Source organism: Spermophilus citellus (assembly GCF_964194105.1).
Source record: "Spermophilus citellus genome assembly, chromosome: 13".
NCBI lineage: Eukaryota > Metazoa > Chordata > Mammalia > Rodentia > Sciuridae > Spermophilus > Spermophilus citellus.
This window is the reverse complement of record NC_138193.1, coordinates 84,946,197-84,961,309: the sequence shown is the minus strand read 5'-3', so window position 1 is coordinate 84,961,309 and position 15,113 is coordinate 84,946,197. Positions and strand designations below refer to the sequence as shown.

Sequence of the window (15,113 nt, the reverse complement as noted above, 5' to 3'; positions counted from 1 at the left end):
TTTGGGAGAGAGGGAAGAGTCCAGGGAGGAAAATGGCCTTCAAAGCCAATAATATTTATCATCTAGCCTTTTGCAGAAAAAGCTTGCCCACCCTTCAAAACTCTGAATGGATTTATGTTCATATGAAGTTGAAACCTGAAGGCACCCTAACTGCTACGGACCCATCTGGACACTAGCACAATTACTTGGCTTACAGGAGGAGGTCTGAGAGAAAGCAGGAAGGGATTGAGTTCAGAAAGATGTGGGTTTCAAGAGGGTGGGTAAATCCAAAGGGAAAATATAGTTAAAGCAGATAAAATATATGAAATCGTCCTTATGGATTTTATAACACGTCACTCAAGGTGAAAGGTAACTATTAGGATGCTAATGGTACACAGGTTTGAGAGTTGGGTCTACCAAGAAAACAAAGTAAGATACCTGAAGCTCCATGCCCAAGTTCACATAGCAAATGGACAGGAGACAAAGAACTAGAGTATAACCTCCCAGATCTCAGTTTCCTTCCTCCCACTGCCCCACCACAGGACAATGTAGCCCTGGAAACACACTACTATCAACTAACTTCTTACAAGTTAGCTCCACTGGATTCAGAAGGCACTAATCAGGAGAGCTCCCCTCTCACCCCCAAAGCAGACAATCAGTTCTATTTCCCAGAAAGTACTGGGATAGAAGGTTGACCTTCTATCACTAAAATATTAAAATATCATTAAAATAAGCCTTAAGATGGCAAAAGCAATAAGAAACATCAAATGTCAAATAATTTACCTGGTTCCAATTTTATTACTTTAATTGCTGCTAATTCACCGGTGTTAACATTCCGCGCCTAAAGAAAGAAAAAGAAAAGATTATCTTTCGTTTTTCACTGAAAAGAAACAAGTGATCTATATTTACAAAATAAACAGTAGTATATCCATCACAGTGACTTCAGCATTAACTCGAGTATACTTAACATGGCAGTAACACCCAAAACCTCAGTACTTGCAGACATTATTCTAAATGTTTTTATGTTAATTCATTAAGTCCTCACAGCACTCTTATTAAGATAGGAACTAATGTTATTCCCATGTTGCAAATAAAGAAATGAAAGTATAGAGTAGGTAAAGAACTTGTCAGGCCATATATCTGGTAAGGGACAGTGTTGGAATTCAAACCCAGGCAGTTTGATTCCAGAGTCTAAGCTATTAAGAACTACACTCTATGTAGCTATTCATTCAAAGGTTGGTAAAAGTTTTGAGTTAATGAACTTGCCTTAAATTTTTTCATATAAAACCTACAGAATATGAAAGGTTAATTCAATTATCTAATTAAGAGAACAACCCCCTTACATCCTTTTAAACCTGATGGTAATGTCATATAATTGTATTCAATATAAACCAAATATATTTTTGCAAGTCTCATATTAAAAATAAAAGTCACTTTAAAAATCAACTCATAATATTATATTCCTGGTACTTAAAAGTGTAGTTATATCTAAATAAGCAAAAACTTCCTTTCAACTTGCATAAAATGGCAATAATTCTTTGCAAATTTAAAATACTTTAAAATTAGATATTTAAAACTGTTAAGTAAAAGCAGGTAAATTTTCTTATCAACCAAAAGAGAACATATGCAAATACCAGATCACAGGAAGATTCATTCATGTAACCAGGATTATTGATTTGTAATACTCCCTTACTAGTGGATTGGTGGAGACCTGTGAATCACTTGACAACTCACAATACCATTAACAAAGGAATCCTTCTAAGAATACTAGGGCATTAAAAATACAGGCAAAGGATCTAGGAAGGTAGACATGAGGCACAGCCATTATTAAAAATACAAAATTTTAGCTAGGCTTGGTAGCACATGACTGCAATCCCAAATACTAGGAAGGCTGAAGCAGGAGGACTGCAAGTTTGAGGCCTGACTCAGTAACTTAGGGAGACCTTGTCTTAAAGGGGAGGGTTGTGGGGATAGCCTGGGAGTGTGGCTTAGTGGTAGAGAGCCCCTGGGTTCAATCCCCAGTACCAAAATAAAACAACAACAACACAAAAATCTTTTAACTCAAAAGAACAATAAAAGAATTAAAAGACTCCCCCAACAAATTAAACTGTAATTTGCAAGAAAAAAAATTTTAAATGGCTTCTTCAAACAAAATCTGAGATAAACACCTGAATGTCCACTGCAGTATACACCAGATGAGAATACTTTATTTCAAACTAAACTTAAATTCCCATTAAAAGAGATAAGTGTGTCAAATAGTGCTGGATAAATATTTGTCTCTTTATCTCTAGGATGAAGATATATAAACGACAAAGCAGAATTCCATTCTGGGAGCATTTGTAAAGGAGGGCGGCATGTACCTGGATAACACGCAGGTTATCTCTTTTCAACATTAGTTAGAAAGCTTCTAAACTCTACCACAACTTGCCTCTCCTTAAACTTAGATGTCCTTTCTCCTTCCTCTGCTCTTCAAGTCCCATCATTTTTAGCATCTTCTGCAAATAAGACAAGAAGCTTTTCTAATTCTCAGCATTTAAAAATCATGATTTGTTTGTTTATTGAAAAGAAATTTAGGGGTACAAATGTAGGTCAGTGGTACAGCATTTGCCTACCATGCCACAAGGCCCTGGGTTCCATCATCAGAACAAAAAACAAACAAAAAAAAAACCATAATTAAAGGAAATTCATAGTATGGATGATTGGATGATTCTATTATGGAACAACCGAAAAATGTGAAATCATACACAGGGTTTATTGTTTACAGCTGAAATTCTGTTCCCAGTGACCACACGAGGGCACACTCTCTTTTGAAGTCACACAGAATCTTTCCAAAATGGTTGCTGTACACAATGTACTCTGCTAAAAATAGATTTACAAACAGTTAACACATCACATATTTAACAGAAAAAACATGACAGTTAACTACTGATGAGTAGTTAACCAGTCAATATTTACTACCAGCTTAAATTATGAATACAATATTTCAAAATGTATTATCAATCCAGAATTTTCAAAGGATCACAGGTTTTTTAAATATTTATTTTTTTTTAGTTATAGGTGGACACAATATCTTTATTTTATATTTATGTGGTGCTGAGCATCAAACCCAGTGCCTCACACATGCCAGGCAAGCATTCTACCTCTGAGCTACAACTGCTGTCCAAGGATAACAGTTCTAAAATTAGGGTTCATTAGAGTAAATAGAAAATCAGATAGTTAAAATGATTAATGTTTTTTTTCTTCCTATGCTGTCTAAAATATGTTCTAATATGTAACTTATTCTTAAGATGTTTCACCAAAAAAAGGATAAATTACTTAAAAAAAAAAAACAGGAAACGTCAATTTCTGAGTCTTTGCTCATCAAAATTCGGGTTTACTAGTGAAGACTTTTTAAATCATTCTGATTCATCAATAACCTTGGTCTTCTGGCTAAAATAAATTACATTTCGCTGTTATCTAATTTGACAGTGGTTACAGTTATACACTAAATTTAAAAAACACCATCTCTAATATCCTGTATCTGCTATTCTTTTTTCAATCACTGCAAATAACTTACTTTTAAAAATGAAATCAAGGTAGATATTATAAGATACTAACATGTATAAAGTTAAAAGATTTAATTCAGTATTAATAACACACTTTTCATATTTCCTAAGGGCAGAAAACCAAGGATAAATATCCTGAGCATGTAGACTAGTCATCTGCCTCATCACTGATATGACCACTCCCCTTCACAGGCTCCTACCACAAGGTTCTGATCATATCATTCTTGAATTTAAAACTCTTCAGGAATATACACCATTGCTTCAAGACAAAGATTCAAATTCCTTGTCGGCCTATTAAAATTTTTCACTAAACACACCACTTTTATAACAGCTTTACTCTGACAGAATCCACAAATCATAAAATTCACCCTTTTACTATATGTGTGTGTATATTCTGTACATATATTACTGTATAGTATTGTATACATTCAACATTATATATATATATACATATATATACACGTGTGTGTGTGTGTGCACATATAAAATCTTCAATTCTGTAACCACTACTATTGAATTTGAGAACATTTTTATCACTTCAAAATAACCCCTGACTCATTAGCCATCACTCCCTATTGCAGCTCTTCTCAGTGCCTGGCAACTGCTAATCCACTTCCCTTCTCAGCGAACCTAACCATTATGAATGGGATCAAACAATATGTGGTCCTCTGTAACTGGTTTCTTCCACGTAGCACAATGTGTTCAGGTTCATCCACAATGTGCACTCATCGATGTGTTACTACTGTCAACTATTGTGTGTGTGTGTGTGTGTGTGTGTGTGTGTGTGTGTGTGTGTTGCTGAGAATTGGACTCAGGGCCTTGTGCATGTGAGGCAAGCACTCTATCAACTGAGCTATATCCCCAGCCCCAAGAAATATTCTATTACATGAAAGTGTCACGTTTTATTTACCCATTCCTCAGCTGAAGGATATATAGAAGGTTTCTACTTTTTAACTGCTGTGAATACTGCTATACACATGAGTATGCAAATTTTTGTGTGGACCTGTGTTTTCAATTCTCTTTTGAGTACAGACACCTAAGAGAGGAAATGCTGGGTCACATAGCAATTCTATGTTTAACTTTTTGAAGAACTGCCAAACTGTTTTCCAAAGTAGCTACACTATTTTACATTATCATCAGCAATGAATATAAGGGCTCCAGTTTCTCCACATCCTTGCCTATTTGCTGTTTTCATTTTAGCCAATTTAGTGGAGATGGAGTGAACTCTCATTGTGGCCTGATTTACATTTCACTAAAGACTAATGATGTTGAGCATCTTTTTCACATTAAGCACTGGCCATCTGAATAATTTCTTTGTAATCCAACTCTTTGCCCACTTTTAACTGCTGTCTATATATTGTTGACTTGTAAGAATTCATATATTCTGTATACAAATCCCTTAACAGTTATATGATTTGCAAGTATTTCCTCCCATCCTGTCTTCATTGTCTTGATGGTATCCTTTGAAGCACAAAACTTTTAGTTTTGATGAAGTACAACTTCGTTATGTTTTTTCAGTTGGGTTTTTAGTCTTCTAGCTAAGACCTTAAGGCCACTGTTTCTTTCTTGTATTTTCTTCTAATAGTTTCAGACCTCACATTTAGGTCTATGATCCACTTGAGCAAATTTTTATATGGTATCAGGTGGGGCTTCAATTTCATTTATTTGCATGTGGATTTGTTGCAAGTTGTGAAGTACAGCATTTTAATTATAATACCTTCTATTATTGGGTCCCTGTCTATCTTTCTAGTCATTCCCTAATTTGTATCTTAGACTCTGGCCAAACTAAAAAATTGTCACTCCTTAGTGCTATCCACACATTTGCCCAACTGTCAGATATTCTTTAAGGCTCAGCTTAGGTAATCCTGGCCCTGGTCTCATACTTTATTCTTGCTTATGCATCCCACACACATGCTTCCACAGAACCTGGATAACCTTTCTCAAATAGAAGTAGGCCTGGTGAGGAAAATCTTGCTGACCTAGAACAGATCTGTTTATAGGAGTTCTTGAAAATACTACTGAATTTCAGATCTGTTCCAGAACTTCTTTGGTTTGGTGAACCTTTGGAGGCCATTCAAATAACTACTTTGGTAAAGGATTCTTCTGAGATGATTTCACACTGATTGCTGAGTTATCTTCAATTATCAGAAAAGTATTCCTCGAATGTAGACTGACGCTAAGCAACATCATTAAGAAACCATCATTAAGAGCCAAAAAAACGATTGGCGCGGGGGTGCACACCTATAATCCCAGTGACTCTGGAGGCCAAGACAAGAGAATTTCAAGTTCAAAGTCAGCCTTAGCAATTTACTGAGGCCCTAAACAACTTAGCAAGACCCTGTCTCAAACTATAAAAAGGGTTGGGGATGTTGCTCAGTGGTTAAGCACTCTTGGGTTCAATCCCTGGTACAAAAAAAAAAAAAAAAAAAGGCAAAATAAATGTGCTTGGCACTATATAAAGTGAGTTAAAGGCAATTATTATCAGTAAAAAGTCTGACTAATGCGTACTGAGCACCCTCGGATTTCCAAAGCTTATTATGTAGATGTCCAATGAAACATGAAAGGTTCTGAAATGAGAGTTAAGAAATAAAAATTTAGTCCTGCTCTACCATTAACAAGCAACAGGATTTGAGCAAGTTATTCCCTTGTGTCCATCCTCTCTTGGACCCCTCCACCCACAACTTAAAAATAATAAGGAGAAAATAAACTATTTATGAGGTTCCAAGTCAATGTTTACATCAAATATTTCACTCTAAACTAACAGATTCTAAATACTGAACCAACTGGCAGGATATATAAAAATCCTATAGGAGTTTAAATACAAAACAACAAACACTGGCACTAATTTTGAATAAACAGATTTAAAATGGGACCCAGGAGGGGTCTAGGGTTATGGTCAGTGGTAGAGTGCTTGTCTAGCATGCGTGAGGCACTGGATTCAATCCTTAGCACCACATTAAAATGAAATAAAGAAATTGTGTCCACCTACTACTAAATGGGACCCAGGAATGTGCATGTAAGGCCACTGAGGTGCCTGTGATAAACTGCCAAGCCAAAGGACCCGGATGAAAGCACTGTACCACCTGAAAATGTTACTAACAACTTCTAGGTCTGAAAAGGGTTTTCAGATGGTTTCACCAAGGTGATACCATTTATGCACAGGTTTGAGACAGAATGGATTACAACATGGAAAAGGATGGGGTGAGGACAGAAAGAAAAGCATGCACAGGGTCTTATGGACAGATTATTTTGAGTATGCTAGAAGGCCAAAGCTTAGAGCCCCTCCCAGACACTGTCACAGGAAAATAGATAAACCACCTCACTACTACTTAAGGTCTAATTTTATGTTTGCTTTCCACAATTAATTGAGCTAGGTACGCATCCACCAAAGGAAACGAGTTCACAGGGAGAATGAGGGAGTGAACGAACAGTGTGCCCAGAACACTCCTAATTTATGTCTACTCTCTCAGCATTATAATAGTGGCCATTCTCACTCTCAAATAAGTAAAATATTATTTAATCTGAATGCTAAATTATGAGGTCAATTTACCAATAAGTCCTGAGCCAACATGATAAAAGGAGAAAAAGACAACTAATTCCAAAACAGGTGTTTTAGTCAGCTTTTTTGCCCCTTTGACTAAAAGATCTGACCAGAACAACTATAGAAGAGGAAAAGTTTATTTGGGGGCTCAGGGTTTCAGAGGTCCTAATCCACAGACAGTAGACTCCATTCCTTGGGGCTCAGGTGAGGCAAACATCATGGTGGAACAGTATGACAGAGAGAGAGAGCTTAAATGGTGATCAGGAGGCACAGAGGCCAGATACAAAATATATAGTCCATAGCCATGCCCCCAGTGAACCACTTCCTTCAGTCACCACCAAGTTAATCCCATCAGGCATTAAATCCACTAATTAGGTTAAGGCTATAACCCAATTATTTCTCCTCCAAACCTTCTTGCATTGTTTCACACGTGAGCTTTTGGGGGACACATCACATCTAAACCATAACAACAGGGATCAACAAACATGCTTGTTTCATAAATAAAATTTTACTGGTACACAGCCATGCTCATTTGTTTAATATTCTTTTTTTTTTTTTATACCAGGAACTGAACCAGGTGTTGTTTGGTTTTTGGTGGTTAGATTTATTTCTTTATTGTACTGGGAATTAAACCCAAGAGGGCTTTTCACTGAGCTAAATTCACAGCCCTTTTTATTTATTTATTTAAAAAATTTATATATGACTGTGGAATGCATTACAATTCTTATTACACACAGAGCACAATTTTTCATACCTCCGGTTGTATACAAAGTATATTCACACCAATTCGTGTCTTCATTCATGTACTTTGGATAATAATGACCATCACATTCCACCATCATTAATTACCCCAAGACCCTTCCCTTCCCCTCCAACCCCTCTGCCCTATCTAGAGTTCGTCTATTCCTCCCTTGCTCCTTTTCTCCCTATCCTGCTATGAATCAGCCTCCTTATATCAAAGAAAACATTCGGCATTTGGTATTTGTGGACTGGCTAACTTCACTTACCATTACTTATCTAACTCCATCCATTTATCTGCAAATGCCATGATTTTATTCTCTTTTTATTGCTGAGTAATATTCCACTGTGTATATATGCCACATTTTTTTTATCCATTCATCTATTGAAGGGCATCTAGGTTGGTTCCACAGTTTAGCTATTGTGAATTGTGCTGCTATAAACACTGATGTGGCTGTGTCCCTGTAGTATGCTATTTTTAAGTCCTTTGGGTATAGACCGAGAAGAGGGATAGCTGGGTCAAATGGTGGTTCCATTCCCAATTTTCCAAGACATCTCTGTACTGCTTTCTATATTGGCTGCACCAATTTGCAGTCCCACCAGCAATGTATGAGGTACCTTTTTCCCCACATCCTCACTAACACTTGTTGTTGTCTTCATAATAGCTGCCATTTTGACTGGAGTGAGATGAAATATTAGAGTAGTTTTGACTTGCATTTCTCTAGTTGCTAGCTATGATGAACATTTTTTCATATATTTGTATATCATCTTCTGAGAAGTGTCTGTTCATGTCCTTGGCCCATTTGTTGAATGGGTTATTTGTTTTTTGGTTTGTTGTTGTTGTTTTGAGTTTAACTTTTTGAATTCTTTATATACCCTAGAGATTACTGCTCTATCTGATGTGTGAAGGGTAAAGACTTGCTCCTAAGTTATAGGCTCTCTATTCACCTCATAGATCCTTTCTTTTGCTGAGAAGGGACTTTTTAGTTTGAGTCCGTCCCATTTATTGATTCTTGATTTTAATTCTTGCACCAAAGGAGTCTTATTAAGAAAGTTGGGACCTAATCCCACATAATGGAGATTTGGGCCTATTTTTTCTTCTATTAGACGCAGAGTCTCTGGTTTTATTCCTAAGTTCTTGATCCATTTTGAGTTGAGTTTTGTGCAAGTTGAGAGATAGGGGTTTAATTTCATTTTTTTTTTTTTTTTTTTGCAGATGGATTTCCAGTTTCCCCAGCACCATTTGTTGAAGAGGCTATCTTTTCTCCAATGTATATTTTTGGCACCTTTGTCTAATATAAGATAATTGTAATTTTGTGGTTTAGTGTCTGTGTCCTCTACTCTGTACCACTGGTCTACCAGTCTGTTTTGGTGCCAATACCATGCTGTTTTTGTTACCATTGCTCTGTAGTATAGTTTAAGGTCTAGTATAATGATGCCATCTGCTTCACTCTTCCTGCTAAGGATTGCTTTAGCTATTCTGGGTCTCTTATTTTTCCAGATGAATTTCATAATTGCCTTTTATATTTCTATGAGGAATGTCACTGGTATTTTGATCAGAATTGCATTAAATCTGCATAGTACTTTTGGAAGTATGGGCATTTTGGTAATATTAATTCTGCCTACCCAAACGCAAGGTAGATCTTTCCATCTTTGATTTCTTTCTTTAGGGTTCTGTACTTTTCATTATATAGCTCTTTCAAAACCTCGTTTGTTGATTCCCAAGTATTTTATTTTTTTGAGGCTACTGTAAATGTAGTAGTTTTCCTCGTTTCCCTTTCTGAGGATTTGTCACTGATATATAGAAATACCTTTAATTTATGGGTGTTGATTTTATATCCTGCTACTTTGCTGAATTTACTAGTTTTCTGGTGGAACTTTTAGGGTCTTCTAGGTATAGAATCATATCATCAGCAAATAGTGCCAATTTGAATTTTTCTTTTCCTATGTGTATCCCTTTAATTTCTTTCATCTAATTGCTCTAGCCAGTGTTTCAAGAACTATGTTAAATAGAAGTGGTGAAAGAAGGCATCCCTGTCTTGTTCCAGTTTTTAGAGGGAATGCCTTCAATTTTTCTCCATTTAGAATGATATTGGCCTGGGGCTTAGCATAGATGGCCTTTATGATGTTGAGATATATTCCTGTTATCCCTAGTTTTTCTAATGTTTTGAATATAAAGAGGTGCTGAATTTTGTTGAATGCTTTTTCTGCATCTATTGAGATGATCATATGATTCTTATCTTTAGGTCTATTGTTGTGATGAATTACATTTACTGATTTCTGTATGTTGAACCAAACTTTCATCCCAGGGATGAATCCCACATGATCGTGGTACACAATCTTTCCCAGTCCTTTTTGAGAAAGGGCTCACTAAATTGCAAGGTCTCTGATTTGCGATCCTTCTGCCTCGGCCTCCTGAGTCGCTGGGATTATAGGCGTGCACCACTGTGCCTGGCTCATTTGTTTTAAGTACCTTTTATGGCTAGTACAGTATGAAGTATCAGGTCCTTTATTGAAAGGGTTTGCCAACCTTGCTCTACATTAACTTTTTTTTTTTTTTTTTTTGGTACTGGGGATTTAACCCAGGGAGTCACACATGCTGGTGAATGCTGATCAAGCATCCTCACTGACAATATCCCCAGCTCTTGCCAATTCTGCTCTAAAACAGCACTGTCCAAAAGAATGTTCTTCACTGACAGAAATGTTATATATCTGTGCTGACATATTTGTTCTATGCCACATGTACCTATTCTATTGATGAAATGAAATGAGGCCAGTACAACCGAAGAGCTGAATTTTGTCCAATCATAAAATATTTATATGTGATAGTTAAAACTGGGGGTTTTAATTCTTAAAAAACATACAAGAAGTAGGATTTTGGGGATATAGTTCTAAGTAGTTTTAACACATATACAGACGTGTGTTACCACCACAATCAGAAAACAGAAAAGTTCCACTGTTGTAAAAACTGCACTAGAATTATATCCTAAGTCCAGGCACACTGATTTGTTCTTTGCCACTATCTGTTTGTCCTTAATCATTCATTATGTAATCTCTTGAGACTCCTCCTGCTTTAAATTGTTGCATGTGTCATTAGTTTATTCCTTTTTGTTGCTAAATAGTATTCTACTGCATGGATATACTACAGTTTATCCATTTACCAGTTAAAGAATATCTGGTTGTTTTCAATCTGGAACAAATATGAACACAGTTCTTATAAACATTTGTGTACAGGTTACATAATACTCAGGAGTGGGACTAGCTCATATCATGGAATATTCATAAGAAAATGTCAAACTATTTCTAGAGTGGCAGTACCATTGTTCATTCCCAACAGCAATGTTTACACATTCCAGCTGCCCTGCATCGCTGTGATGTGATGAATTACATTTATTGATTTCTGTATGCTGAATGTATAGTTACTACTATATTTTTAATTTAGTCATTCTAGTAGGTATGTAATGGTAGCTCACAGTGGATTTAGTTTGCATTTCTCTAATGGCTAATGACATTGAACAAGTATTTCTGTCCTTATCAGCTGTTTCCTGGTGAAGTGTCTCCCAGTCTTTTGTCCTTGCTTTAACTGGGATATTAATTTTCTTATTGAGTTTTGGGAATTCTTTATATAGTCTATAAATAGAATGTCCTTTATCAGATATATGATTTGCAGTTATTTCCCCCCAGTCTGCAGCTTTTTTGTTTTGTTTTGTTTTCTTAACATGTATTTCATAGAACGTTATGGCTGAATTGTTTTCTTCCAAATTTATATGTTGAAGTCCTAACCCCCAGTACCTTAGAATGCCACAGTATTTGGAGACAGGTTGTTTAATGAGGTAATTAAGGTTAATGAGCTCATAGGAATAGGTCCTAATCCACCGATTGATATCCTTACAAAAGAGGAATAAAGAACACCAAAGAAACACATGCAAAGACAAAAGGCCATGTGGAGACACAGCAAAAAGGCAGCCATCTGCAAGCTCAAGAGCAACCAACCCTGCCAGCACCTTGACTTGGGACTTCCAACCTCCAGAATTATAGGAATATAAATTTCTACTGTTTAAGCCACCCACAGTCTGTGGCATTTTGTTAAAGCAGTCCTCTCAAACCAATACACAGAGCAAAAATTTTTATTGGGGAAGGAGTACTGGGATGTAACTAGGGGCACTTTACCACCAAGCCTCATCCCCAGCCTTTTTAAAATTTTGAGACAGGGTCACACTAAGTTGCCAGGGCCTTGCTAATTTGCTAAAAGTGGCCTTGAACTTGCGCACAAAGAGAAAAGACCATGTGGTGCAAGCCTGTAATCACAGCAATTTGGGAAGCTGAGGCAGGAGGATTTCAAGTTCTTCCTCAGGAACTTAGTGAGACCCTGTCTCAAAATTTAAAAATAAAATAAAATAAAAAGAGCTGTAGATATAGTTCACTGGCAGAAAACCTTTGGGTTCAATTCCCATTACTGAAATAAAATAAAATAAAATAAAAATTCTTCCTTCATTGAATGGCCTTTCACCTTTTCCAGAAGTCAATCGGCTTTTTATATGTGTGTGTTTATTTTTCAACTTATGTTGATCTACATTGACTCATTGATCTTGTGTCTATTCCTTACCAATACTACACAGTCTTGATTATTATAGCTTTATAGTAAGTCTTAAAACTCACATACTGTGATTCTTCCAACGTTTTCTTTTTCAAAACAGTTTTGGCTATTCTAGGTCTTTTGCCCTTCCATATGAATTTTAGATTCCACTAACCTATATTTAAAAAAAAAAATCCTGTTGGGATTTTAATGGAAAGCACATTTAACATATAGTTCAATTTGAGGGAGAACTAACATCTTTGTGTAGAGTCTTAAAAACCATGAATACTACTGTCAGATTCTGTTTATTTAGGGTTTATTGTCTGTTTATTGTCAGATTTCTGTTTATTTAGGGTTTCTCTGATATCTTTCAGCAGCGTTTTATAGTTATTACCATACAGATCCTACACATTATTTTAGTTTTGATTTTAATAGCCACATGTAGCTAGTAATAGCTGTATTTTACATAGCACAGCTATAAGAAGTACTAGGGATTGAACCCAGGGTGCTTTACCACTGTGCTACATCCCCAGCCCTTTTTGAGACTGGGTCTTGCTAAGTGGCCCAGGCTGGCCTCAAACTTGTGATCCTATTGTCTCAGCCTTCTGAGCTGCTGAGGCTGCTCAAAGCTGCTCAGGAGTGTGTCATTACATTCAACTCTAAAAAGTTTTAAATTGGAAATACTGAGATATAGTAACATCATGCAATGTAACTCCATGTAAAATGACACTATAAAAATTGTGCCCATATCACACCCAGGACTTTTTTTGAGTGAAGTTTTCAAAAACAGGAAGAAATACAAAAAAGACAATCAATAAAGAGCAGAGTAGAGAACAGATGCACAGAGAAAAATAAGAGATGAGAAAAGAATAGAACTCCAAGCTGCTTCTGACAACTTTCCAGTTCCACATCATGTGTATCTTTGCATGGCCTGTCAAATGGGTTTTTGTTTCTTGAAACTAGATAATTAAAGATCCAAATTTCTAGGACTCCATGATCCTAATTTCAGAAAAGAGAAAAACAGATTGAGACTATCAGACTAACTTTTAAAAAATGTAGTTAGTAGATAATGATTGCATAGAGACATGGAAACTAATCTGCGAGTGATAAAGAGTACAGCCAGTTCCAAAACTCACCAATAAATTCTGTTTCACAGCTTCATTTCGAATTTTGGGATTCTATTAGACTTTGTCCATATCAATAACACTTTTAAATGTTAACTGGCAGATCACAAATGTCAACTAATAAATACGATTTAATTGTGGCACTGAGTTTTGGAAAAATAAAAAGGATCAGGTAACAAAATTCCAATTTCCTACACAGAAGGCAACAGCAGCAGCATCCTCCAATGTGCATTAAAAAAACAACAACAAAAAAAAAAAACACAAGGTTTTGGTTTTGGAAATAGATTAAAACTAGATAGGAAACACACTCCTCCCACTATAAATTACTATATACGTTAGACAAGATACAACAAACACTTTTAAAGAAACTGCTAAACTCAAAAGTCTCACAGGAGGTAAAAACAGAAAATACAGTAATGAGCCAAAACAAACAAACAAACAAACAAACTAGTGACTCAGTGGTATAGTGCTTGCCTGGCATGTGCGAGGCCCTGAGTTCAATCCCCAGCACTGCATGTATACATGAATGAATAAGCAAATAAATATGCTGAATGAATTCATTGAATGAAATCAGAGCAGTAAGCAAAAACTAAATCTATGACTTTAGTTAAAACTTGAAATCTAGAGACTGGAATTTTGAGTTTTACTAGATATGGTGAAAGTTGTAATTGAGACTATTGCATAAAATCTCCACACTGAAGGGCCACAGCCCTCAGTAAATGCTGGTAGGTGAGGGGAAAGGGCTCTATCCATTGACAAGAGAATAAATAAAAAGCAATCTGTTTGCATCAGGCCTCCACCTCTCTCCTGGAAATTCTTAATTACAAACCTCTCCTAAGTGGGGTATAGGGTTAAAAATTAACACTTTTTGTGAGGTCCAGGAACCTCAAGCCAGGAAATAAATTTAAGTTCTTTCTGAGCATCTACCAGAAACAGAAGCAATTCTTCTGAAACATACCTTCACCTTACATTCCAGGAGATTCCTACATGATAGTATTAGCCAAATATATGAACTTAAAATAAAATTCTCAAACACATTAGGAGGACTGGGCTGTAGTTAGTTTGGAGCACTTGCCTAGCATGCATGAGGCCTTTGGTTCAATCATCAGCACCATACGCATACACAGAGCAGGATAGAGCAGGAGGAGCTATGGGAAACCAAATTAAATGTGTGTAAGTTAAAATTGTGGAATTAAAAGATATACAACATAAAATTACACTTAAAGTATGCTTTAAAAGTTCACAGAACAAGGTAACAAATACATGGGCCAGAAACAAGAGGCTAACAAAAATGACTTGGACAACAGGCAAAACAAAACAGGATTTCTGAAAATAGGAAAAAAAAATACAATCCTTCACAGAAAAAAAGAAATACAAAAGAGAAATTAAAAAACATAAAGAATAGGATAAGAAGATCTAAAATACAACTAACTAAAGCTTCCAAACAAAGAATGGAGAACCCATATTTTTTAAGAAATAGTGGCTAGAAAATTTCAAAAACAGAAGACAAAACCTCAGATCCCAGAGACAAATCCCTAGGAGAATAAAAAAGAAAAGCACATCTAGACACACTATGTGAAACTGTACAATATAGAAGGCCAAGAGGCTAT

General features: G+C 36.1%; 1 protein-coding gene across 5 annotated transcripts in view; it reads right to left on the bottom strand.

Annotated features, from left to right (window-relative positions):
- Window positions 1-15,113, bottom strand: part of MAP4K3 (mitogen-activated protein kinase kinase kinase kinase 3) — a 198,672-nt gene that overhangs the window by 125,338 nt on the left and 58,221 nt on the right. For 4 of the 5 annotated variants that reach the window (XR_014018527.1, XM_081264487.1, XM_081264488.1 and 1 more), the window contains exon 2: window positions 763-820. Coding sequence is in view for 2 of the 5 variants with exons in the window: in XM_081264487.1 (XP_081120613.1) it covers window positions 763-820 (58 nt within the window). In the remaining 3 variants the exon portion in view is untranslated. Of the gene's footprint in view, window positions 1-762; window positions 821-14,578; window positions 14,652-15,113 lie in introns of all 5 variants that reach the window. The other variant, XM_081264490.1, reaches the window with a different exon arrangement.